This window comes from Hyperolius riggenbachi, chromosome 6 (assembly GCF_040937935.1).
Source record: "Hyperolius riggenbachi isolate aHypRig1 chromosome 6, aHypRig1.pri, whole genome shotgun sequence".
Classification (NCBI taxonomy): domain Eukaryota; kingdom Metazoa; phylum Chordata; class Amphibia; order Anura; family Hyperoliidae; genus Hyperolius; species Hyperolius riggenbachi.
In genome coordinates this window covers 366,163,473-366,191,424 of record NC_090651.1, presented here as the reverse complement: position 1 = coordinate 366,191,424, position 27,952 = coordinate 366,163,473, and the positions used below count along the sequence as shown (strand labels likewise).

At 42.5% G+C, this 27,952-nt stretch overlaps 1 protein-coding gene across 50 annotated transcripts in view; it reads left to right on the top strand.

The window, feature by feature from the left end:
- LOC137521919 (fibroin heavy chain-like) overlaps positions 1-27,952 on the top strand; it is a 387,111-nt gene that overhangs the window by 333,633 nt on the left and 25,526 nt on the right. For 46 of the 50 annotated variants that reach the window (XM_068241809.1, XM_068241813.1, XM_068241800.1 and 43 more), the window contains 11 exons: positions 459-506; positions 1,313-1,342; positions 4,363-4,392; positions 6,733-6,780; positions 7,178-7,207; positions 16,741-16,773; positions 18,463-18,492; positions 21,112-21,156; positions 22,546-22,569; positions 23,911-23,958; positions 26,962-26,991. In XM_068241809.1, the coding sequence (XP_068097910.1) occupies positions 459-506; positions 1,313-1,342; positions 4,363-4,392; positions 6,733-6,780; positions 7,178-7,207; positions 16,741-16,773; positions 18,463-18,492; positions 21,112-21,156; positions 22,546-22,569; positions 23,911-23,958; positions 26,962-26,991 (396 nt within the window). The remainder of the gene's footprint in view (positions 1-458; positions 507-1,312; positions 1,343-4,362; positions 4,393-6,732; positions 6,781-7,177; positions 7,208-16,740; positions 16,774-18,462; positions 18,493-21,111; positions 21,157-22,545; positions 22,570-23,910; positions 23,959-26,961; positions 26,992-27,952) is intronic. The other 4 variants (XM_068241805.1, XM_068241808.1, XM_068241804.1 and 1 more) reach the window with 4 other exon arrangements.

The window sequence follows — 27,952 nt, the reverse complement described above, 5'->3', positions numbered from 1 at the left end:
TGCTTGGCGCGCTGGCACTTCCATTCTGAGGTGTAAGCCAATCAGTGCGTACCATGCATTCACATCCTGCCTGGCTCTGTCTGACAGTTTAGGGCCATTCAGTGTGCTGCTGTGTCACAGGGGTGGGACACTCAGGGAAGCTGTTTGCTAGAATTGGCCAGGCCACTGTGAAACCCAGTAGCATGCATGGGGCAAATAACATCACTAGGTGGGGCATTGTGGGCTGTCCAGTGTTCTGATAGGCCCAACCACCCCGTCTAACTGTTCACACCATTCAGGCTGAGGCATGAACAGTAGGTGTGGAAAGAGTCCTGGCTAGTAAGCATATTTGCTGGGGATGTGCTTTCTCCAATATAAAATTTAAAGGGGTTGAAGAACATGAAAAGTTATGTCATAAACACCAGTAAAACTAATGGCTACTGCCAAAACTGATTTGATGCTTTGTTTTTAATTTGCAGGTCTGGGAGGTGGACTTTCCATGAACCTGGGAGGTGGAGCTTCAGGAGGTACGGGACATTTTCATACTTACTTTATACAAAAGAACTTAAAAAAATGAAAATGAAATCGCCGCTAGGTTACTTGGACGCAGGACACAGCCGATATACATGCACTGTATTTGGAGACTAAGAATAAATATTTGCTTATAACACCTACGGCTTGATTTAGCCTGGTCATTTTCAGTGAGGGTAGTGGATCCACCCACCCCCTCCTTTTTAAACGGTTTTTAACCCATTTTATCCTATTTTGGCGCCTCTATTTACCGTTTCTACTCACAGCCGATATACAGCTTATCCTGCTGCTGCACAAGTCCAGGCGATGTTAATTACTATCCCCCCTCCAGGTCCACGTGGATAGTGGGGAATAATGTAATTCTGCTTCCAGCTATTGCTGAAGGCCAAATTACAGTGTTTTAAAAGATACTTCAGCTCCATCTTCTGACGGCGTCAAAGTTACTCACTATGCATCGTTATAGCTGTAATTCCTATTATGGTCTATGGTGGCGTCGGCTGCGCCCAAATCTCCTGTGCTGTTGTTATAGCAGTCGTTATATTTTTTTTTTTGTCATTTATACTATTCTGGCTTCTGAGAAGGAAATTGCTTAACAATAATTGGTATAATTAGTAAAGTAAATACTTCTGAATCATGTGATCATGTGTAGGCACTTAGTTTTTGGAATACAAAAAGTTTGTGATCTATCTTGCATTGCCACAGACAACCATTCCCTGTAGCTTTATTTTTTAAGGCTCCTAATATATTACACTGATAAATCGCTGGGGTTATTACATTCTTGCATTGCTTCTTTACCTTTCAGGTCTAGGAGGTGGAGCATCAGGCGGAGGAGGTAAATTTCAGGTTTACTTTCTGCAATATAACATTTCGTTATGTATTAGAAAAAGTTCCCCCAATTACGCTGAGGAAGAGCAAAACAAAAGTGCTAATCAATGGGCTCATTCACACTTACATGCAATTCTCTGCATAAGGGGGAAAAAAGAAAGATCACAAGTTTGCACACCAATGGCAATAGCCAGGGTTGCCAGTGGAAATCCTTATAATAGTAAGAGAGGTTCGCACACCACTGTTCAGGATTTTTAATTTAGTTTCACCAAACACATCATCTGACTATTAAGCCAACGATCGTTTCGGGGCCTTGCGGGGTCCCTTTGTCAAGACACAATACAGATGGTAACAGCGTCAGTGATGTACAAAATAAACTTAAAAGCCCTTGTAACTGTAAAGACACACCCCCTACAAACATCATTATTCCAAGCAAATTGACATCAATCATCATAAACCAATCAAAGATCCATTACCTTTGGTCAGAGCCGGGACAAGGTCCTCCAGCACCCAAGGCTGAGACAGCAAAGTGCGCCCCTCCATCCCTCCCACCCCAGCCGTCACACACTGATTGAAATTAGACGAAGAGGCGCCCCAGGGCCCCCAACATCCCCAACACCTTAATCTATAGTTATCTGGCTTGCAGTCACTGCTATGTATGCCCTTTTCTTATTTCTTTGTGCTTCAAACGCAATTGGGAATGACAGCTGAATGAATTGTGCGCCCCCTCCTACACTGCGCCCTGAGGCTCGAGCCTCTCCAGCCTCTGCCTCGGCCCGGCTCTGCCTTTGGTTAGTGTTGTAATCCATTGCTGTCAGGAATGGCTCTTACAGTTGTTAGGATAACGGCTGTTCTCTGGTTGAGCTCCGTGGCAGTTATTTATTTTAGTTTTACACAGAGAAGACCCCTGCAGCAATGAATCAGGCAGATGAAGGGCAGTTGATCAGTGAGCACGTCATTTGTTGACGTTGTTGCCCAGCAACCAGACTACGAAGTCTATGCAGAATGGTCTTTATCTCCTGGTCTGGAAGCGAGTGATCTGTTTGTCTTTGCAGGTGTTATTTGTGTTTTCTTATCTACTTTTAGCTGCCAGGAGAACTCGAGTTCACTGTTACACAGTGAGTCATGCCATCTGATTTTTAGCTGCGAAGAGATGCAGACAACAAGCAGGATTTCAGACACTTGTTTCCTGTTTTACTAATAGTAATATGGCAATAAGGTAAATCTGCCTGATTCATTGCTGCAGGGGTCTTCTCTGTGCAAAACTAAAATAAATAACTGCCACGGAGCTCAACCAGAGAACAGCCGTTATCCTAACAACTGTAAGAGCCATTCCTGACAGCAATGGATTACAACACTGCCAAATAGGTATGTAGCAGTTATGTTTGTGAAATTATAGTAAAAAAAAAAAAACCCTATCAAATGGATTAGCCTCCCAGGCCATCTTCCGCCACTGTGTTCACATTACATGTTACTTTGATGAAACCATTCATTTTTTAAAAACTCTTTTCGCACTATTTGAGAAGGATTTTTAACAGTTTATAAATAAACCACTTTTTATTTGTTTCATCTTTCGCAAAAGAACCCCTTTAAAGAGGAACTCCAGTGAAAATAATGTAATAAAAAAAGTGCTTCATTTTTACAATAATTATGTATACATGATTTAGTCAGTGTTTGCTCATTGTAAAATCTTTCCTCTCCCAGATTCACATTCTGACTTGTATTACATGGTGACATTGTTACTGTGGGCAGATTATGGAGCTGTTTCTAGCTGGTCTGGCTTTAACAGACAGCTATTTCCTGTCTGAACATTGTTACATTGTGACAGTTTGCCCAGAGTACCGTACGGTACCAGAGCCTCTTGTGGGAGGGGTTTCAGCACAAAATCAGTCATACAGCGCCCCCTGATGGTCTGTTTGTGAAAATCATTATTTTTCTCATGTAAAAGTGGGTATCAGCTACTGATTGGGATAAAGTTCAATTCTTGGTCGGAGTTTCTCTTTAAAGCACACAGCTATATACATGCATCAACAAAAGCGGATACATAGATTTTTTTGGAATGTATCACCTTTTGATGTTGCATGTATACAGTGATGTGCATGGGCAGTGGGTGTGGACAAAGTCCTGGATAGTCAGCATGCCCATCAGGGGAGTGCTTACTCCGGTCCAAAATTTAAACGGTCTGAACAACATGAGAAGGTTTGTCATAAACACTGGTAAAACCAATCGTTGCTGCCGCATCATGTTGTTGCGCAGTCTGTACCTAAAAATAGTTACTGTAGTCCTCTCTACACACCCTGGACCACACATTCCTTATAGCTAAATTTCAGAATTGTTTTGTCAGTTGGCATAACATGGATTCAAATCTTCGTTCTTATTGCAGGCTGTGTCACAGTTGTAGAGATTTTCCTCACTTCCTGTTGCTAGTAGCACTGTAGGGAGTCTAGAAACACGGACAGCAATACAAAAATGTTTTCTCTACTTTGGTTAGAGAAACTCTCCTGATGTTACCATAATATTACAGAGAGTTAGAGACCTACCCAAAGTAAACACACACAGAAAAAAATCCCCAGTAGATGGTATAACCTTACCTTGCTGTGATTGATGCTTTGTTTCAAAAGTTCTACCTGGATATTCCCAACAGTCTTTAGAGATACATGTGAGCAAAGTCAGAATGACGTAATTCCTTTTTCTTGATTTATGTCAATTAATATTGCAGAGCTTTTTTATTTTAATAAAAAATGTTCAAGCATTGGCTACAAATCTTTACTTGTAATATACATATTCTATTTTCACCATGTGTTGTGTAAAAAAGTGCTTATTTGGTATAATTAGTAAAGTAAATACTTACATTGGAATCATGTGATTATGTGTAGGCATGCAATTAGTTTATGGAAATACAAAAAGTTTGTGATTTTTCTTACATTGCCACAGACGTCATTCATTGTGGCCTTTATAAGGCTCCTAGTATATTACACTGATACATCTCTGGGGCATATTACGTTCTTGTATTGCTTTACCTTTCAGGTCTAGGAGGTGGAGCATCCGGCAGTGGAGGTGACTTTCATGCTTAATTTACACAATATAACAGATTGTTACTGTGTTAGAAAAAGTTCCCACAATTATACTGAGAGAAAGCAAAACAAAAATTCTAATCAATGGGCTCATTCACACTTACATGTGATTCCCGGTGTAACGTTTGCGGAATCCTTTTCGTGGGCAGCGCACAAGATGCGCACTGACACAACGAAAACCCTTTACACGCATATAATTAGGTGAACCCAGGCTAGGTGCAATGCACCAGCAGAGGGCAATTCCCACCGACAGATGGCGCTGTGGAGTGCAGACGAGCACAGCCTCTGCACGGCCACAAATGCCAGATGGGAATTGTACAGATCTAAGACAATGCGGGGCCCTTAAAGAGAAGAGCATAGAGAAAGACTAAATGTGTGTTCCCCAATCTAGTCGCCACCCAGCGACGGTGAACACACATTCGCAGAAACAAAGTATGAACGCGATCGCGAGAGAAGCAATCGCCAGAAGTGACACAAGACAGATCAGAACAGAACACACAAGTAGCAAAGGCACAGCAAACGACAATGAGAAAATAACGAAAATAACAAACGCTAGCTAAACGCGAACACCGCACTCATTCGCAACAGCAAACGCATTTACAGCGCGATCTTCGCACGTTAGGGCAACAGAGACAAGCACGCCTAACTAACCACCGACAGACAAACACGAAACATAGAACGCGAGCGCTTGCTTAACGGTTACCTCACCGAGCCTACAGCAAGCGTTCGTATCAGACAAGACAGACAAACGGAAAACAGGAATACGAGAGGAAAGATCCACTGCTCTTTCCATCAGAGGGAGTGCGATCCGAGCTCAGGAACAAGAAAGCAGATCAGAAGGATCCACAGCCGCTACCACTAGGGGCTAGTGTGATCCAAGCACGACAGACAGATGAGATAGCAGGGAGCAACCGCTGCTCCAGCTTACATTACAAGAACAAAGATCAGAAGGATCCACAGCCACTACCGCTAGAGGCTAGTGCCTTCCAAACAAGACAGACAGATTAACAGAAGGGGCTACCAGTAGCGACCGCTGCTGTGGTTAGCACCCCAGACAGACAGAACGATTTCCTGACAACCACCGTTGGTGACAGGACAATCGCAACAGAGAGGCAATACAGACAAAACAGATAGCAAGCTAACTGCACTAGGGAAGCTGCCTAGTGCAGTCCCAAGAATTACTCTAAGATAACTTTAACAAGCAATAGCAGGGCTGACACTCTAGGAGTGTTTCAACAAACCATGAAGGATGACCAGCAAAGGACTCTGGGAAACATAGCTCTTTATACTGCCCGCCTACAAAAGAGTTAGCTGGGTGATTTGCATAACCAATGTATGCAAATTCCTCAGCAGCAGAGCAGATCAGAAACTTGCAAAGGAAAGAGAGGATTTCTCTTTCAGAGACCTGCAGCCCACAGACTAGAGGAATGGTCAAACAGCTGTCTGCCTGTGCAGCCAGCTAAGCGGATCATTACACCCGGCATGTGGGGAAAAAGGGTCACACCCCAATGGCAATAGATGGCGGATTCAGGACCGGTAGAAAGTGGAAATCCTTATAACAGTAAGAAAAGTCTGCACACCAGTGTTCAGGAACTACAATGTATTGTTCCATCACCAAACACATCATCGGACCGTAAACATTTTCTGGGCCTTGCTGGGTCCACTTTGTCAAGGCACAGTACAGATAGTAACAACCACAGTACAACATAGACATAAAAAACCTTTGTGAGAGTATAGACAAAGCCCCTGCAAATATTATTATGCCCAGCAAATAGCCATTATTCATCATCATAAACCAATAAAAAAATCCAATACCTCCGGTTCACACACCACAGCATTCTCCATTTCACCATGTCTCCTTGTCCAGCAGCCTGTCCTGCTCTTGACGCACTGTTGCTTCCATTCTGAGGTGTAAACCAATCGGTGCGCACCATGCATTCACACCCTGGCTGGCTCTGTCTGAAAGTTTAAGGCCAATCAGTGTGCTGGGACACTGAGGGAAGCTGTGCCTTAGTATTGGTCAGGCCACTGTGAAACCCAGTGGCACGAATGGAGCAAATAACATCACTAGGTGGGGCATTGTGGGCTGGCCAGTGTTCTGATAGGTCCAGCCACTCCATCTAACTTGTTCACAGCCATTCAGCCTGGAGCATGAATAGTAGGTGTGGACAAAGTCCTAGCTAGTAAGCATATTCGTTGGGGAGGTGCTTTCTCCAATACAAAATTCAAAGGGGTTGAACAACATGAGAAGTTTTGTCATGAACACCAGTAAAACCAATGGCTACTGCCAACACTGATTAGATGTTTCGTTTTCAATTTGCAGGTCTGGGAGGTGGACTTTCCATGAACCTGGGAGGTGGAGCTTCAGGAGGTGCTGGACATTTTCATACTTACTTTATACAAAAGAACAATTTAAAAAACAAAACAAACCACTTTGACTAAACTCTTTAGAGATGCATGTAAGCAGAATAGCAAAAAGTATTGCTGTTATTATATTTTTATTTATTTATACTATTCTGGCTTCTGTTTTACCACATGTAGAGAAGAATATTGCCTAACAACAATTGGTATAATTAGTAAAGTAAATATTTACATTGGAATCATGTGATCATGTGTAGGCACTTAGTTTTTGTAATACAAAAAGTTTTTGATATTTCTTGCATTGCCACAGACAGCCATTCACTGTGGCTTTTTTTTAAAGGCTCCTAATATATTACACTGATAAATCTCTGGGGGGTATTACATTCTCGTATTGCTTTACCTTTCAGGTCTAGGAGGTGAAGCATCAGGTGGTGGAGGTAAATTTTTTTTTTTATAAGAGATTTTTTATTGAAGATTTTAAACATACAAACATCTCCCAAAAAGGAGCATAGACAAACAAAAACAGAACATAAAAATTAACCATAGTGGGTTACATTCCAGAGTCAGTTAATTGACTAAAAATGACAGTTTCATGATTAATCAATGAATGAGTGCATATAAATCCGACATTAGTGCATAGTTGAGGAAAATACAAGTACATGTAGCATAGTAGGCAAAGTTTGATTCAAGGGACAACAAGCAGAGAACTCCTAGTATATAATAGATCTGAGTAGATTGGCGTTTATAGGGCGGTATCCTGGACTGAGACAGTGATATCTAGGTTGGGAATGGTTGTGTCTGAGGAGTCGACCCATTTAGACCAGATTTTGTCAAATTTACGGGGTTGATGTCTTGACTGATATGTTAATTTATAGAGGGGTAAAGCTTGATTTACCAGTCTCTTCCAGTCATGCAGGCTAGGCACCCTATTATGTTTCCATTGTAGAACCAGAGATTTTCTTACATAGTAAAACAGAATCTGAATAAGTGTGGCTTCTCTCCGACTACATGGTATGTCTGTCAGTACACCTAGCATACAAGTTTTAAAATTAAAGACTTCTGGTAGGTCTAAGGTGTCTCGGAGAAAGTGGGCTACGGACTTCCAGTAGCTATTTACCTGCGGGCAAAACCAGACACAGTGGAGGAAATCTGCCTGTCTCTGCCTGCATTTAAAGCAAAGGCCGTTGTGTAAGGGGCTCATTTTACTGAGGCGTGCTGGAGACATATAGGCCTGGTGGAACCATTTCAGATTAATTAGTTTGTCATGCGCAGCAATAACCGACTTATGATAGGATTCTTCAAAAACTACCCAGTCCTCCTTGCTAAAATCAGTTCCTGTGCCCGACCATCGCATCCGGACAGATACAACTTTAGGTGTGTTACGGGATGTCAGTACAAAGTTATAGTACCTAGATATTTGCTTAGTTCTGTCCTTTTGCAGAAGTAGAGATTCCACTCCTGAGGGTACTAGATCGACATTGTGTAGACCAGTCTGGGCACTTATTGCATGTCGAAGTTGAAAATACCTGAACTGGGCTTGTCTAGGTATGCCAAATTCCTCACGGAATTGTAAAAAATTCTTAAAAATACCATCGGAAAAAAGCTGGTGCAGGTATTTAATACCATACTTTGTCCAGAAGCAAGGGTCAGGCACACTGAGGAGTTCTGGGAGGTTCTGATTATGCCACAGAGGCGAACTAGGAGAGATTGGGTCCAGGGGCTCGTTCAGAAGCTTACGAGTGGTCTTATAGATTTTAATTGTGTTCTGGATAAGTGAGGTACCCGCGTCCAAATTTGGAATAGAATATCTATAAATGGCTCCACACAGTGCTTCATAAGAGCTAGCTACGTCTGCCTCAAGTGCCAGCGAGGAGTCCTGTCTGTGGTCACTAATCCAATAACTGATAGGTATGAGTTGTGTTGCCAAATAGTATAGAAAAAAATTGGGTACCGCAAGGCCTCCCTGGGAGGTCGGCAGTTGCAAGGTAGATAGGGCAATTCTAGGGACGGAGTTTGACCATATAAAAGACACAACTATCGAGTCAATGTGTTTAAAGACCGCCCGTGGAATCACGTCTGGAGCCATCTGCAAAAGATATAAAAGTTTAGGGGCGACTATCATTTTAACAATGCATACTCTACCACATAGATTAAGTGGCAAAGGTATCCATTTTTTAAGTCGGGCCTCAATAGAATCCAGGGTTGGTTGCATGTTAGCTGCAAAGAAGGTATTTAAAGGGCGCTGCACCCAAATTCCCAGATATTTGAATTTATCAGTGATTTGTAGGTGGGATCTAGGAGTAATTATTTGGTGGTCAAAGGTGTCTAAGGGGAAAAGAGCTGACTTGGACCAGTTTATTGTCAAACCGGACATGGATCCGAATTTGTCATAAATGTCTAGCACGGCATCCAGGGACGACGCAGGGTCTGCAAGGTACACCAGCATGTCATCTGCATACAGAGATATACGTTCTTCAACCCGGTCCACCCGCAGACCCCGCACCGAATCAGACAGCCGTATAGCCTGGGCCAGGGGCTCAACTGCAATAGCAAACAGCAGGGGCGAAAGTGGGCATCCCTGCCGCGTGCCACGCTTAATATTAAAAGCCTGGGATATACTGGAGTTAACTCTTATTTTAGCTGTTGGTGAGCTATAGAGAATACTGAACCACATCCGGAACCCAGGGCCAAACCCAAACCTCTCTAGGACGGCCATAAGGTAGGACCACTCAATTGAATCGAAGGCTTTATTAGCATCGAGTGATAGAATCACTCTAGTCCCCGCGTTTGCGTGAGGGTATTGGATATTAGTCATGAGTCGTCTAATATTTAGTCTGATACATCTACCGGGCATAAACCCAGTCTGATCAGGATGTATAATACTGTCTATATGTTTATTAAGTCTATTTGCGAGGATTTTAGTGAGAATTTTAGTATCTGTATTCATTAGAGAGATCGGGCGATATGCATCGCAAGAGGTTGGATCCTTACCAGGTTTTAGAATAAGAGTTATTAGAGCCTCACCCATGGACTCCGGAAGTGATCCAGTCTCAAACATATAATGAAACAATTTAGTAAGGTGTGGGACAGTTACCGTTTTATTTTTCATGTACCATTCGGCTGGGATGCCGTCCGGCCCCGGTGCCTTATTAGCTTTAAAAGATGAGATGGCTAAAGTTATTTCATCAGAGGAAATAGGGGAGTCCAGTTCCAGACTGGCCTCCATCGATAAGGATGGGAGGTCCAGATTATCTAGGAACTCTCGAAGCCTGGGATCGGTATCATTCAGCTTTGAGGAATAAAGCATGGTATAATATGTGGTGAATGTATTAGCTATTGACTCAGATGTGGTGCAGATTGTCCCGGTGCTGTCTGTGATTCTTGGGATTGCTAGTGACTCTGTATCAGATTTAAGTAGGTATGTCAGGAGTTTACTACATTTATTCCCGTATTCAAAATATCTCTGTCTATGAATTAAATCTTTCCTTTTTGTCCTATCTAATAGTTTTAATTCTAATTTTCTACGGGCCGCTTCCCAGAGAGCATAATTTTCCCGGGTCGGGGACTGAATTAATTGGATTTTAGCCTGATTGGATTCTTTTTCACAGTATTGTTGCGAAGCTACATCATTCTGCCGGATTCTGGACAGCGCAGCCCTGAACGAGCCCCTAAGAACCGCCTTGCCCGCATCCCAACAAATCAGTGGATCAACCGTACCTTCATTAGTACGCCAGTAATGTGTCATTTCTGTCTGGCATTCCTCAAGCACCTCCTCATCTTCCAGCCAGCACGCTCCCATTCTCCACAGGGATGGTACCCTGCCCCCGGGAAGGAACAGCTCACACACCAAAGGAGAATGGTCTGAAATCCCGTGCGCCAAATATGTAATCGATTCCACCATGGGCAAGAGGTCCTTGGACCCCATACACATATCGATGCGTGACATAGTCTTAAATGAGTCAGAGTAACAGGAGAATTCTTTATCATCTGGAAATTTCCATCTCCAGACGTCCCTTAAGTCATACTGACGTAGCCAGTTCAGTAGTTGTGGATATGATCTACCGGTGCCATTCATTCTATCTAATAAAGGATCCAAAACAGCGTTATAGTCTCCTAGGAGCATGAGAGGGCCATCCATCAGATCATGTAGCCTAGAGGAGACGCGCTCAAGGGTTTGCACATTAAAGGGTGGTGGGATGTAAATAGAGGCCACTATAAATGATCTATTCTCAACTGTACATTTCAGGATAACAAAATTACCATTCGGATCAGTCTTAATGTTTGAAATTTGTCCTGGGAACGATTTAGCAACAAGGATTGCAGTACCCCTGGAGAATGATGAGTAATGAGCTAGGTAATATGAGGCCACCCAGGGTTTTTTAAGTAAAAATGCTTTAGAGCCTACAAGATGCGTCTCCTGCAGACAAACAACCTGGGGGGATAGCTTTCGCAGATAGTCTAGAACCAGGCGTCTCTTGATAGAGTTGTTTAGCCCCCTCACGTTCCAGGAGACCACCTTAATGTGTGTCATACTGTAAAATTAAGAAATTAGTCAGGAAGTTCTGAACATTGTAGTTCCTTATGTCACATATTCTGCACTGGATTGTCTTAGTCATGTTAATGTAAACTGGAATTTCACCCACATAAAACCCACTATAACCCCAAACCCTCCCCATCCCCTGTATTAAACCACAAAGGATTTCTATTCCCTAAACGATATAAAAGTAAAAAGAGGGACTATAGGGACAGCACATGTGTCCCGGCTCAAGGCAACAGTCATATCCACAAACGTGAATAGTTTTACACTTAAACATAGAACTGTTTCAAACTTATTAACCAAACAAGGGGAGCCCACCCTACAGCAGCGACCACGAAGGGAGACTGATCATGATTTAAATTAGGTCAAATCGGACCTATATGTATAGAATAGAAGGTGGAAGTGATGGCTATCAATGGTTAGAAAATGATTATTTAAAGTATATCTAGTTGTGATCAGTAGATGGCGCCCAAGGGCTTTAAATGGAGCAAGTATAGTTACAGGGGTAGAGGAAAAGCCTCTCCTGCAATTATGTATTAAAGCTTAAGAGAAGAAAGATCAGTGCTGCAGGCAAGGCCCCCCTCCCAGGTCAAATGATCCCGATATAGAATCAATGCATTTTACCCTTCAAATCACACAGCAGCATAAGTAATAATGCCAAGTATCATCATCACCTATAATAAAAATATGGGTTAGACAATGAATAGGTAAGCATAACAGGAGAGCTCGACAGTGGAGCCGCCGAACAAATGTCACCTCATGTGTCTTGACAGCAGTGATGTTACAAGAGTATAATAAGAGGGGGGAAAGAAAACAAAAAAAGCTCAGGAGTAGTCTCCCCAAACATAAAAACATGCACTGGTAGATGGTAGAGCAATTGGAATTATTAATGCTTAGCAGTGTCAAGTCATAAAAGCCATATGGAAGAAGAAGATGCATCCACTCAAGGCTAGTAGCCGGCAAGGTAGCGATAGAAAACAGGCAGAAGAAATCATTTCTTAGAGCGTGGTTTGATTACTGGGACATCAATGCCCTGTTCCTCCATCCATGACACCGCATCTGAAGGAGTCGGGAAGAAATGAAACTTCCCATTATGTTGCACTCGTAGCTTGGCTGGAAAGAGCATGCTATATGGGATTTGCTGGGCTCTCAGGCCGGATTTCACTGCATTAAAGTTGGCTCGTAATTTTTGGACTTCCGAGGAAAAGTCTTGGTAGATAGAGACTGCAGTTCCATTTATCTGTAGCTCCGGGGCATCCCTGGCCTTCCTAAGAATTTCCACCTTATCCCTGTAGTTAAGCAGTTTAGCCAGCATGGGCCTTGGGGTTGCGCCTGGTTTAGGCGGGCCTCCAGGCACTCTGTGTGCGCGTTCAATGCTAAAAGTATTGGACAGGACAAGGTTAGGGATGGCATTCTGTATCCAGGTTTCAAGAAAGTTTTCAGGGGAGGAGCCCTCAGATTTTTCCGGAATGCCCACGAATCGCAGATTAGATCTTCTGGAACGATTCTCAAGGTCATCAAGTTTAAGTGAGTGTTCAGTGGAGGTTTTAGTTATGGATGATTGCGTAGCTCTAATAGGAGTCACTACGTCCTCCAGATCACTTATTCTATGCTCTGCTTCAATGGTTCTCTCCTTGAGCTTTTTGTAGTCAGCTTTAACAAAAGATAGTTCTGTCTGTATTGTATCCAGCCTAGTAGTGAGGGAGAGCTGCATGTTTTGTATGGCAGCTAAAAGTTCAGCTCTGGTGGGCTCTATGGGCTCTGATCCTCCTCCTTCCCCCCTCTCCTCCCTTTCTGGATTACCTTGGCTGCGGGCTTTGGGCTGGGTGTTCTGCCTGTGTTCTTTTGGGGGAGCTGCGGTATGGAGCTTACCAGCCTCTGCAGGGAGTTCCCCGTCCTCCGCATCGCTGGAGCAGGTCTGTGTGGGCGGCTGGTTTTCCGGGATCGTGGCGTCTCTCTACTCCCAGCATGTCTGCCCGGCGCCATCTTGCCGCTCACCGCGGGCGTACTTTGCCAGCTTTTCCGCGGCCGTTGCGGGCGCTGGTGGCCCGTATTTTGGCATCTGGTGGGCGAGGGAGGTCTCCTGTATCCGAGGATACGAAGCGGCAGCAGATCGGGTAGTTGTGGGCAGTATAAAGCCAGGATTCAGCCTTGAGCCGGGAGAGCTGTGAGAGAACACGTCCTCACACGCTCATGGCTGGCCACGCCCCCCCCGGAGGTAAATTTTAGGCTTAATTTATGCAATATAAAATATTGCTACGTCTTAGAAAAAGTTCCCCCAATTACGCTGAGTAAGAGCAAAAAAAAAAAATGCTAATCAATGGGCTCATTCACACTTACATGTGGTTCCCTGCATAAAGGATACCACAACTGACATGTGGCATAATGAGATAGACATGGGTATGTACAGTGCCTAGCACACAAATAACTATGCTGTGTTCCTTTTTTTCTTTCTCTGCCTGAAAGAGGTAAATATCAGGTATGTAAGTTGCTGACTCAGTCCTGACTCAGACAGGAAGTGGCTACAGTGTGACCTTCACTGATAAGAAATTCCAACTATAAAACACTTTCCTAGAAGAAAATGGCTTCTGAGAGCAAGAAAGAGATAAAAAAGGGGGAAATTCTTATCAGTGAGGGTCACACTGTAGTTACTTCCTGTCTGAGTCAGGACTGAGTCAGCCACTTACATACCTGATATTTAACTATTTCAGGCAGAGAAAGAAAAAAAGGAACACAGCATAGTTATTTGTGTGCTAGGCACTGTACATACCCATGTCTATCTCATTATGCCACATGTCAGTTGTGGTATCCTTTAAGGGGGAAAAAAGAAAGATCATAAGTTTGCACACCAATGGCAATAAATGAGGGTTGCCAGTGGAAATCCTTAAAATAGTAAGAAAAGTCCGCACACCACTGTTCAGGATTTTTAATTTATTGTTTCACCAAACACATCATCTGACCATTAAGCCAACAATCGTTTCGGGGCCTTGCGGGGTTCCTTTGTCAAGGCACAATACAGATAGTAACAGCGTACAAGATACAGAGGCGCCAAAAGAATAGAAGGTAATTAAATGAACTTAAAAAAACCAACTGGTTAAACAGAGGAGGCAGCGGTGGTTAAACTGAGGCGCCGAGCTCGCTGATATAATACAGATGCTGTGACTCCTACTGTATTTTGCCTGAGGAAGCGGGATGTATGGCCCGTGAAACGCGTTGCATTGTTTTTTGGAGTTCCGAATAATATGTTGACTGTCTGAATCGCAGTCCTTGCCTGTGTCTGTTTGGAGAGGGTAAGACCACCGCTGCCTCCTCTGTTTAACCAGTTGGTTTTTTAAGTTCATTTAATTACCTTTTATTCTTTTGGCGCCTCTGTATCTTGTACACTACATTGAGTCCACCCTGGGTGGAGGGTTATTACCCTATTTTCCTGTCTACAGAGAGCGTCTTTTTATTCCTGAGTGGGGTCAGGATTGTTCTCCCCACCTGCCTATACAGTGGTTGCCTATTGGTAACCCTGGTTTGTAAGTATAAATTCAACTTTTCATTTATTTTGTTGTCCCCAAGACACATTGCACTATTGGGGCTCTTGGCGTCCCTCTGCTTTATTTTCTTTCAAGATGGTAACAGCGTCAGTGATGTAGAAAACAAACTTAAAAACCCTTGTAACTGTATAGACACACCCCCTACAAACATCATTATTCCAAGCAAATTTACATCAATCATCATAAACCAAACAAAGATCCATTACCTTTGGTTATCAAACCACAGAAGTCTCCATTTCACCATGTCTCCTTGTCTAGCAATCTGTCCTGTGCTTGGTGCGCTGTTGCTTCCATTCTGAGGTGTAAGCCAAGAAGTTTGTATTCAGGATGATACAATTTATTAGCTAACTTAAAAAAAAGTAAGCTTTTGCCTATTCTGTCTTCATCTGACTTGAATCCTGTATGCTGACAAGTTGTTAAAGCACACAGCTATATACATGCATCAACAAAAGGGGATACATAGATTTTTTGGAATGTATCACCTTTTGATGTAACATGTATACAGTGATGTGCATGGGCAGTGGGTGTGAACAAAGTCCTGGCTAGTAAGCATGCCCATCAGGGGAGTGCTTACTCTGGTCCAAAATGTAAAAGGTCTGAACAACATGAGAAGGTTTGTCATAAACAATGGTAAAACCAATTGTTGCTGCTGCAACATGTGGTTGCACAGTCTGTAACGAAAAATAGTTACTGTAGTCCTCTCTACATACTCTGGACCACACATTCCTTATAGCTAAATTTCAGAATTGTTTTCTCAGTTGGCATAACATGGATTCAAATCTGTGTTCTTTTTGCAGTCTGTGTTACAGTTGTAGAGATTTTCCTCACTTCCTGTTCCTAGTAGCACGATAGGGAGTCTGGAAACACAGACAGCAGTATGAAAATGTTTTCTGTACTTTGGTTGGAAAAACTCTCCCAATTTTACCAATAAGATTAGAGAGGGTAAGAGAGTGAGACCTAGCCAAAGTAAACACATACAGACAGGGGCGCAACTAGGCCCCACCGGGCCCCCCTGCAGAATTTCAGAGCGGGCCCCCCCCCTGGGGCCGGCTCGTGGTCGTTTTGTGGGGGCTGGAGGGGTGGCAGCATGAGGGGAAAGCCTTGGCCACAGTCGGTGGGGAGAGGGGAAGTTCCCCCCCTCTCCCTCACCTCGGGGCTCTCCCCTCTGCGCTCCCCTCCAGCTAGTTACAGTGTGTGGGCAGTGGGCAGCGGTGGGCAGATACATACCTTCTTCCGTGCGTTCCATCGCAGACTCCTCGCTCTAGCGGCTGACGTCACTTCTGAAAGTGAAGTGACGTCAGCCGCTAGAGCGAGGAGTCTGCGATGGAACGCACGGAAGAAGGTATGTATCTGCCTGCCGCTGCCCGCTGCCCACACACTGTAACTAGCTGGAGGGGAGAGCCCCGAGGTGAGGGAGAGGGGGGGAACTTCCCCTCTCCCCGCCGACTGTGGCCAAGGCTTTCCCCTCATGCTGCCACCCCTCCAGCCCCCACAAAACGGGGGGGAACTTCCCCTCTCCCAGCTGACTGTGGCCAAGGCTTTCCCCTCATGCTGCCACCCCTCCGGCCCCCACAAAATGGCCCTGAGTGGACCCCAGGGGGGGGCGGGCCCCCCAATGGAAGCAGGGGGGGTGGGCCCCCCAACGGGAGCAGGGGCTGCAGGGCCTATTGTTATGCCACTGCATACAGAAACAGATCCTCAGTAGATGGTATAACTTTGTTTCAAAAGTTCTGTCTGGAGTTTATTTTAGGAACATACACCCTCCCGCAGAATCCCATGAAATCCTCAAATCAGCTGTACATTTTTAAACCATGTTTTGTATGAAGTAAATAGTGAAATTTCATTAGTTAATCACTCCAAAATATAATATTTTTTATGTTTTTATTTGCAGGTCTTGGAGGAGGTTTACTTTCAGGAGCTGGAGGTAATTTCCATGCTTAATTTAAAGCTAACATTACAGTAAGATTAAAGATGATCAGTGAGTTGCAAACATCATGGATTTGCATACTAATAGCATGACATTGGAAAATAGGCAAAGCCAATCCAGCAGCTACAGGACTGACTTTCTTAGGTTAGGAAAACTCCTTCCTCCATATACTAGGGATGGTCAGTAAGATGGTAAAGATTCTGAGTTGATGAAACTGGAAAATTTTCAAAACCAATACATCAGATACTGTATGCAAGTTTATGCAAATGTATTCAGCTTGGAAATGGATCAATCAAATGGTTCAGCTGTTACATTTGATTGATCTATTTCCAGGCTGCATAAATCAGTGTTAATAGCATCTCACTGACTATCCCTACTCCACACCAGTGCTAAGCCATCCCTATACCAAACAGTTCAGCAATTGAGCATCAATGGACAGGAGACGATTGCTGAGCAGATGGTGGGATTTGGCTGCTAAGGAATGAAATCAAGACCTTTAAAGTAAGTCTGAAGAGGCACTAAAAAAAGAGGTAGACGCTTACCTATGGAGAGGGAAGGCTACGGATCCCGTAGAGCCTTCTAGGTCTTCACTAAGTCCACTTGTTCTTACGCTGTCTGCCAGTGAAGTCAGGCAACTTTGGGACTCCTCAGCATGCTTTGAAAGTAGTCGCATCCCCATGAACTTCCAAAGACGGCGCACCCATAATGTGAGTATCCTAGCACAGATCGCTCATCACACAGTACAGAGCTTCTCATCTTTAAAAATACTCACAGATCTGAGTATTTATGAAGACTGTCTGAGGAGGGCCAAAGATGTATTCGACCAAACTTGTTGAAGATTTTCACCGAGGCCCAGCACTGAAACAATGGCACTGAGCATGGGCTGAGACGGCTCTATGGGATCTGGATCCTTCCCTCTACATAGGTAAACACCTAACTCAATTTCTTTGTGCCACTTTAGATTTACATTAAGAACATTCAGTGAAGTGACCCAAGTGCAGGGAACACAAGAGCCTGCAGGCCCCACAACATGCCTCTGTAGGATTTGCAGGCTGGTCACTTTTGAACACAAGACTCACACTTGAGTCTTTTTAAGTGTTTTTACCAATAACCAAAGTGCAATCAAACATCAGGTAGTGGCTGACATGTTTCATGCTGGCGCAGGTCCTCACTCGTAGCTTGCCCTTGACTGTGGCAATTCCTTCTGTTCATAACCTCACTAGAATAGCAAATCTTGCTTTAGGACACATTCACACTTTGTTCGCTTCTGTCCGCTTTTTTTCAGCACATTACGGATATATGTTACTGAAAAAAAGCGGACAGAAGCGCACTGGTGTGAATGAGGCATAAGGCACTACAAAAACATAGTGTTGCATGCATTTCTGTGTGCTGAGCTGTAAAGCGCACATCAATGCAAGTGAATGGGTGCACTTTTTTAGCGCATAGAAGCATACATTTACATACAAAAACAAAGTTTTATTGACAACTGCTGCTGCTACAGTAAGCAAAACGTGCTTTAAAGAAGCGCACAGAAACACGCACTTTTTACCACGCGCTTTAACATGTTTTTCATACTAGAAACCCCCCCCCCCACTTCGGTTCTAGTATTATGGTTGAGTGGCACTTTTTTATATCATTTGCTGTTAGTATAAAGACAAATGATTACAGAAGATTCTCATTTTACAGGTCTTCTAGGTAACCTCGTTAATACTGCAGGTAATTATTATCTTTCGTTTATTCCCATTTTAAGCTTGTCCAAATCAAACTTTAAAAAAAAAAATATTTCTCCAGATAGAATAGATGTGGATTCAGTTCAGGACAGTTAGGTTTTTTGGTTTCATCTTCTTAAAGCTGTTTTAATTGGAATTTTTGGCACTTATGACTCATTGATTACTTAAAGATAAACCTGTAATTTTGGAAGCAGAACATAACAAAATATTCAGGATACATTTCAGGAAACAATTCATATAGCTATGCAATGCTGTATACTGGCATGTAGCATGTAGCCCTGCCTTCCCTGTGATGTGTAGCCTAGACGTTATTTCATGCAGCCTTCTGCCCCAGAGCACTCAGGAAAATCAAAGGACTATCCTGCTCACTACACTAATTGAAAAACAAATCCTGCAATGATATACCTTACCAAAACACACACACACACACCGCAGATGGCACACACACACACACACACACACCGCAGATGGCACACACACACACACACACACACCGCAGATGGCACACACACACACACACACACACACACACACACACACACACACACACACACACACACACACCGCAGATGGCACACACACACACACACACACACACACACCGCAGATGGCACACACACACACACACACACCGCAGATGGCACACACACACACACACACACACACACACCGCAGATGGCACACACACACACACACACACCGCAGATGGCACACACACACACACACACACACACACACACACACACACACACCACACACCACACAACACACACACACACACACACACACCAGATGGCACACACACACACACAATCTGCTTTCTATAACCAATCTTATCTCTATATCTACGCTTAGCCTTAGCCTTCTGCGGTAAGGGGCGTGGCAATAGACCCTGCAAGGGATGCAGCCGCAGGGGGGCCCAGAAGCCACTTAACTATGAATCTTACAAAGTTTTGTAGACAGTCCCTATTCAGTGTGTATAGCTCCCAGACCTCAGCCTCTCTACCCCTCCCCAAGTGCTCTGTACTGTAGTGATGCTAGAGAAGTCTACATAGCTAGTTCTACTCTCTCGGAGATGGACAGAATGAGTGTAATAAGCTGAGGCTGGGAGCACACTTGTCTGTTGGTTTTCTGTATATGTGTTCTGCTCATCATGTGGGTCTGTATGTGTGAAAACATGCACAATTGTCCCAGAAGCTGATGTAATTGATAGAGAAAATGCATGTAGGGCTTCACTGCTGTCTGTTTTTATCTGCATGGGAAAACACATTTAAGCATGCAATAGTCAATTGAATAACATTGGTTCTCAGTGCCTGTGCAAAAAAGCAAGGGGGAGGGGGGCCCATCCAAAGTTTTGCAGAGGAGGCCCATTGATTTCTAGTTACACCCCTGTTACTCCTAACCATAGCCAATACTTGCCCTTTATTGACCCTTTGGATTCAGTGTCCAACATTTAATACTCTCTCCCTCTACTAAAATCTTCTCTTCCCGAATGTCCAAACTACTGGCCAAAGACATGGTGTAGCCAAGTGTTGATCTCCACCTCACTTTTTGTACTTTTTTGCTCAGTCTATGTGCTGAAAATGCATAAACTAAGGGTCCTCAAAGTAATATCATCCTGAAAGTAAAACCTCTGTTTTTGTTGCAAAAATGGCAAATTCTTAAAAGAATCTCTACACAAGGTAATACATAATTGCAACCCTTTTTGTAGCTTACTATTTTTTGTATACATTTAAAACACAGGCATTCCACTGTGCTCCCAACAGATTTTTTCAGTCAAAAAGAAAGGATATCCCGCTGCACCATGGGTGGGCATAAAAAGTATCTTCCTTTATTAGCACATCAGTGAACACACAAGAAGCTAACGCGTATCGGAGCTCTGAAAGGCTCCTTAATCATAGCTAGCATGTACAGGTTCCTCACAAGTTTAAATAATCAGGTGCCCGCCCACAATGGGCATGGTTACCTTCTTAAAGTGACATGTACAATATTACATATAAAATGGCCAAGCCAAAATACAAAAGTCGTAACATTAAAAAACCAATAATGACATGGTCAAGCATCGAGGTATACAGTTAAATAGCAGACATGTACACTCAAACTGTACTATAACAATATTGTATCACTATATAATTAAGTGGAATATGAATTGTACAGTAGAGCATAAACAGTAAAGAAGAGAAAAGAAAGAGAAAAAGAGAAAAGAAGGGGGAGTGGGGGGGGGGGGGGGGGGGAGATGGCAAGCAAGATAGCACCCACCAGGGTTACAATCTCGATCACCACTGAGAACTAAGGCAACAGCTGATAGTCTGTTTTACCCAATTCACAAATGGCTGAACATAAAATGTAAAGATTTTTTTTTTACATTAAGCACTAAAAAGATGTGTACAGCGCTATTATTTGGCTAACAGAATTCACTTTATGTATGGATTAAAATAAACTACTGTACAACTTTGACTTTCTTTTTCATTTTCTGTATGCTGAAAAAATATCCCATATAATATAAGGTCAGGAAAGGATGAGGCTAGATCTGCTAAGAACTGTTTTATGCATTTGCAGCCTGATTTTGTGTTTTAACCTTTATATAATTTTTGTTGTGTAAAAGGCAATGTTGTGTCCGGAGCCGGAGGAGCGCTGGGAGGTGCACTGAGTGAGTAGTAGTCACAGTAACATTGTGCAGTGGGACTTTGAAACTCTCTCCCGCCTTTATATTTATCCTCAGACTATCTGGGCTGCTTAAATAATTTGGATTATAGCCAGATATAGGGTTCATTGAATAAAGTCTCATTAGGGCAAGTCTGCTCTTTCCCATGACATCTCCAGGCCATTGTACAACGCACAGAATACAAACACAATGATGCACAGGGAATCTTGGTTTGTTATGGAGATCGAAGTTAGAAATTGAAGAAGTCTGTGTGGGTTTACTGGGGCCAAGTATATCAAATAAGCATATAGTCACATGTAATTTTTCAACGTATAAAACCATTTTTATTTCAATAAACATGTAGACAACACACGCACGCACATATACAGTATATCATACAGTGGGTTGCAAAAGCATTCGGCCCGCTTGAAGTTTTCCACATTTTGTCACATTACTGCCACAAACATGCATCAATTTTATTCGAATTCCACGTGAAAGACCAACACAAAGTGGTGTACTGGTGAGAAGTGGATCGAAAATCATACATGATTCCAAACATTTTTTACAAATAAATAACTGCAAAGTGGGGTGTACGTAATTATTCGGCCCTCTAAGTCATTACTTTGTAGAACCACCTTTTGCTGCAATTACAGCTGCCAGTCTTTTAGGGTATGTCTCTACCAGCTTTGCACATCTAAAGACTGAAATCCTTGCCCATTCTTCTTTGCAAAACAGCTCCAGCTCAGTCAGATTAGATGGACAGCAATTGTGAACAGCAGTTTTCGGATCTTGCCACAGATTCTCGATTGGATTTAGATCTGGACTTTGACTGGGCCATTCTAACACATAGATATGTTTTGTTTTAAACCATTCCATTGTTGCCCTGGCTTTATGTTTAGGGTCATTGTCCTGCTGGAAGGTGAACCTCTGCCCCAGTCTCAAGTCTTTTGCAGTCTCCAAGAGGTTTTCTTCCAAGTTTGCCCTGTATTTGGCTCCATCCATCTTCCCATCAACTCTGACCAGCTTCCCTGTCCCTGCTGAAGAGATGCACCCCCCGAGCATGATGCTGCCACCACCATATTTGACACTGGTTAAATATCTTAATGTGTTATTATTACATTTTTAGTAGTCTTCCTTACAAAAAAATGGCTGCTGTTTGTTTGATGGCAATTATTGCAGTCATTGCCTGCCTCAATCATATTTGTCCCAAGCCATCTTCCTTGTGAAATACAGACTCTGTGAAGTAAGGGCACACACATTTTACAAATATTGAGTTTGTGATATTTTCCCATTCCTATGAGATAACAGCTCCTCCTCGCATTGTAAATGTGATATTTCATTAGCATTATTAAATTCCTCCCTAATATATTGTTTTTGTATTTTTTTTATCTGTAGATGGTGGACTTTCTGGAGGTGCAGGTAATTTTTATGTTCATTTTATACCAGAGAACATCTGTATTTAATTTTTGGACATTCCCAAAACTCTTTAGGCCCGGTTCACACTTGCGGTTTTGCAAAAACCGCACCGGATGTCCGGACCGCACCGGAGCCGGATCGGACCTGAACCGTACGGTTCCTGTCCGGATCCGGTCCGGTTGCATACGGTTTCCGTGCGGTATGAACACGGTTGCGGTCCGGATCCGGATTCTTAAAGAGATAACAACCTGTATAAAAACAAAAAAAAATGTTGGGGTCTGGGAGGTCAGCAGAAGGGGGACCTGTGGAATCAGGCCCTCCGCTGTTTAGCACTCACCTCCACCTCCAACATGCTGCCAACATCTCCAGCTCGTGCTGCTCCACTCCAAAATGGTTGCCCATGTGTCCCCGATACAATATCGCCGCAACAATCCTCATAGGAAGTGGGGTAGAACATCCGGATTTTTTGCCAGTGTGTTGTGCGCTCTCCGGTTCTCATTGGTTTCCATTGGCCGGATGGTGCAGTCCGGCTCCGCCCCGGATACGGCTGCCGGAGGAGCCGGACCAAAAAATAGCGCATGTTGGAACGGACACCGGAGTCCGGATCCGGTCCGGCTCCGGTCCGGACGAAACGGACACATGTGAACCCTAGCATAGACTTACATTGCTATGCCGTGCGTCCGTTTCGTCCGGCCAGCACCGCTAATGTGAACCGGGCCTTAGAGACACATGTGTGCAAAGTCAGGTTACCAGAATTTTTTTTTCTTGATTTTATTTTTGTTATTACCATATTACTATTGGTATTATTATTATTTTGTTTTTTTAAAGTGCCAATACATTGTTCAAATTCATATTGATTTATGTTAATTTAGTAGTTATACACATGCACTATAACAAAAGCCTTAGAAATTATTGATTTTAAAAATTATTTTATAACAGAAAATGGTTACACATTGATTATAAATCCTTAAAGTGAACCAGAGACGAAGCACCCTCATATATTTTACCATATATATCAGTGGGAACATTAGAGAAAACACCTACCCTTCTCTCCGTTTCATTCTGCACTGTTCAGTCTGCTTGTTATCAGCCCTGATAAAATCCCCAACTGAGCATTCAGTCTGGCTTTGCTCAGGAATCATTATAGCTCAGTCTGCCTTTTCTGATGTCTTTTCAAGCCCAAGCCTGCCCCCTTCTTGCTCTGCTATAATGACTCAGCTATAATGATTCCTGAGCAAGCCAGACTGAAGGCTCAGTTTCAGATTTGTAAATTGGGCTTCTATTACATTACCACTATTCATCATTCCCTAGTATACTGGTTTGAATTTTTTTTTTTATTTGCAGGTTTAGGAGGTGGAGTTTCCGGCAATCTGGGAGGTGGAGCTTTAGGAGGTGAATGTCATTTCAATATACTTATTTTATACAAAATTTTAATAAAGAAAAAAACAAAACGCTACAGAGATACATGTAAGCAGACTTAGGCCTCTTTCACAGTGCAACGTTAAAGTCGCACGTTAGAAAATGTTTTAACGTGGACTAACACACAGCAATACTAAGTCTGTGCGACATTCACAGTGCACACGTTGCGTTGTGTGTAACGTGTAGCAATATTTAGATAGTGCTGCCTGCTGTGCGTTTAGCAATAAATCTGCTGCGTTGTGTGTGTTGCACATGCTCAGTAATGTTTTTTTTTTTTATTTAACGCATGCGCTGTTTTCGTTCCATCACTGTGCGACAAAAACGGCGCACCAAACGCAGTGCTAAAGAATGTTCTATAACGTCCAAGTTATAGTCTTTCAATGCGTTGCATTAGTGGCACGTTATGCGACCTTAACGTCGCATCAAACGCAACGTCCCACTGTGAAAGAGGCCTTAGAGTAGCAAAAAAAAATTGTTGCTAATATAACTTTTTTGTATATATACTATCCTGGCTTCTATTTTTATTTTTTACCATCCTGGCTTCTATTTTTACTATGTGTAGTGTAAGATATGGTTTAACAATAATTAGTAAAGTAAATTGTGATCATGCGAAGCACTTAGTTTTTGGAAATACAAAAAGTTTGTGATCTCTCTTGCATTGCCGCAGACAGCCATTGTGGCTTTGTAAGTCTCCTAGTTTATTACCATTTATACTGAGGCAGACATAGGCCTGTGCAGGTCGTGCAGCACACAGGGGACCCATGCCCTGTAGGGCCCATGCAGCTGCACCACAGTTCTTTGTGTATTCCTCTCTGAAATCCAGGAGGAACAGTGATATTTGCTTGTACACAAGTATACAATGTGTGCTACATCAACACAGTACCTACAGAATGTAACCTAGCTTCATGTGCTTCACAACATTGTTTGGATCCAACCGTAATCTGATCAGTTTTGTTTGCGATTTTCGCATGAAAATGCTCTTTTTAATTTGAGAAAATTTTCACGCAAACGTTTTTACATTTTCGCGTTTTCGTGTTTATTGTGAAAATTAAAAAATCAATAATATCTACCATGAAAACACGGAAAAAGATATTTAACCCCTAACGATTGCTCAACGCCAATTGACGTTAGCAGCATGGCAACCAAAGGACCTCTCCACGCCAATTGGCGTGAAGTGCTAGGGGCCGTGATTGCAGGGGATGACGCGTGTGCATTACCGCTTCAATGACAGAACTCCGCTCCATCATCAGCCTCCCAGTGGTGATCACTGCTAGGAGACTGTTAGATGTCAAAACTGCCATCTAATAACACTGTACAGTGCTGCGATCTAAGCTAGTGCTGTACTGGGGACAGCCGTGTCACACGGCTGTCCCCCTGAGTGGCGGAAAAGTGATCCGCTGTCATAGGCTGAAGCCTATGACAGCCAATCACGTTGATTGGATGGTGGGGAGAGGAAGGGAGGGGCAGGTAGGAAAAATAAAAAAAAAGTAATATTTATTTAAAAAAAACAAAACATATTTATAAAAAAGTAAATAAACATCCCGGGAGCGATCACAGCCCACCAACAGAGAGCTCTGTTGGTGGGCAGAAAAGGGGGGGGGGGTCGGGAATCACTTGTGTGCTGAGTTGTGCGGCCCTGTAGTGAGGCCTTTAACCACTTTGTCCTCCTTGACGTATAAAAACGTCAAGGAGGACATGTGCGTTCCTGCAGCTGATCGCGCGCGTGCACGCGCACTCCGGGCCGTGGATTCGGTAGCCCAGGAATCAATGTATCGGGCTATGGTGCCCGATCACTGATTCCTCTCCCCCCCCAAAAAAAAGTCAGCTTCTCTCGGAAGCTACGCTTTTTCTGACTTTATGTCTCTCTAAGGGTACATTGTACGCTTAGAGTGACGTCATGTAAACAAACTCAAGATTTAGTAGAAAAAGTAAAACTACATCTAAAAGTAAAAAAACTTTACAATACACAAATATTTCCCCAAATAAAACACTATTTATATCCCACCCTCCCAAAAATACCCACATAAAATGTTTAATAAAAAAAACAAATACATTACTATAAAAAAAAACACATAAATATTTACCTAAGGGTCTAAACTTTTTAAATATCTATGTAAAGATGAAATATTTCTATATGTTTTCTTTTTATAAGCTTGTAAATAGTGATGGATGCAAAATGGAAAAAATGCTCTTTTATTTCCAAATAAAATATTGTCGCCATACATTGTGATAGGGACATAATTTAAACGGTGAAATAACCGTGACAAATGGGCAAATACAATACGTGGGTTTTAATTATGGAGGCATGTATTATTTTTAAACTATAATGGCCGAAAACTGAGAAATAATAAATTTTTTCATTTGTTTTCTTATTCTTACTGTTAAAATGCATTTACAGTAAGGTAGCTCTTAGCAAAATGTACCCCCCAAAGAAAGCCTAATTGGTGGCAGAAAAACAAGATATAGATCAGTTCATTGTGATAAGTAGTGATAAAGTTATAGGCTAATGAATGGGAGGTGAACATTGCTCGGATGCATAAAGTGAAAACGACTGAGGGCTTAAGCTGTTAAACTGCAGTGGCCTATTTAAAAAATGGCCTGGTCACTAGGGCGGTTTAAGACTGCGGTCCTCAAGACGTTAATCATGAAAACGCGTAAAAACAATACTTTTACTGGAAGTATTTTAATAGGAAAAAGTGAAAATAGAGGTTTTCCTGGGAAAAATCACAAAAAAACAAATACGAAAACTTTTTCTCAAAACTTTTTGATCAAAAATAAAATTTAACATAATTTTAGAGAAAATGAATTCGAAAAAAATATTAGCATTTTTGCTCATCACTGAATCTGATATGATTATGGCCACTCACATGGGGCCCCTTAATTTATTCTGCACAGGGGCCCACTGTTGGCTGTGTCTACCACTGTATTGATACATCTATGATGCATATTTCATTCTTTTCATACTTTACCTTTCAGGTCTAGGAGGTGGTGCGTCCGGCAGCGGAGGTAATATTTATGCTCAAATTATACAAGGGCCCATATGAAATTTACTTTTCCTCCTGAGTTTTCTCCTAGGAGATAAGTTTTCATCTTGATTTTAAAATAATTTTTTTGCACTTTGCAATTGAAAAGGCACGAAAACTTTGGTGAAAAAGTACTATTGAAATTATTTTGAGTGTTTTCTTGCTTGCTGTTGATTTAAAAAGCATTTAATTGACAAGTTGTGAAAATATCACCCAGGAGAAACATCAGGAGAAAAAAATAATTGCATATGAGCCCAGATATCACATCAGTACTGTGTCTGAAAACGTTCTCCCAATTACACTGAGAGGGAGCAAAGAAAACACTAATCAATGGGTTCGTTGACATTTAAATGCGGTTCTCCGCATGCAAGAAAAAGGAAGATCGTGAAATTGCACACCAATGGCAATAGATTGCTGGTGCAGGACCCATAGCAAGGATACATTTATATGACAGTAACAAAAGTCTACACACCACTCTTCGGGAAGTGCAATTAATTGTATCATCACCAAACACATCATCGGACTGTCAAACCAACGCTGAAAAAAAGCCATCCATATAGCTAATAATAAATGTAAATGACAAAAAATGCCCATGAAACACAAACAAAATTTATTTGGGACGGGTCCCCTTTAAAAAAATGATAGGATAAAAACACAGCAAGGGGCTCAGGGCCAGTGTAGTATATAATACAAAAATGATAACACAAAGACAAAAATTATTCACCTATTCATGATAACAATATAGAGTGCAGGTGGGAAAGCCCATCCAAAAAACAATCCACAACAATATATATGTCCAACTCAACATTCATAGTATATTTAAAAAAGTCTCAGTTAGTAAGGTAATATAGTGGCCTAGCCACAAGTACATTAAAGGACACCCGAGGTGAAAATAAACGAATGAAATAAACGATTGTATTGCAATGTATCTAGTGTTGCTTGGA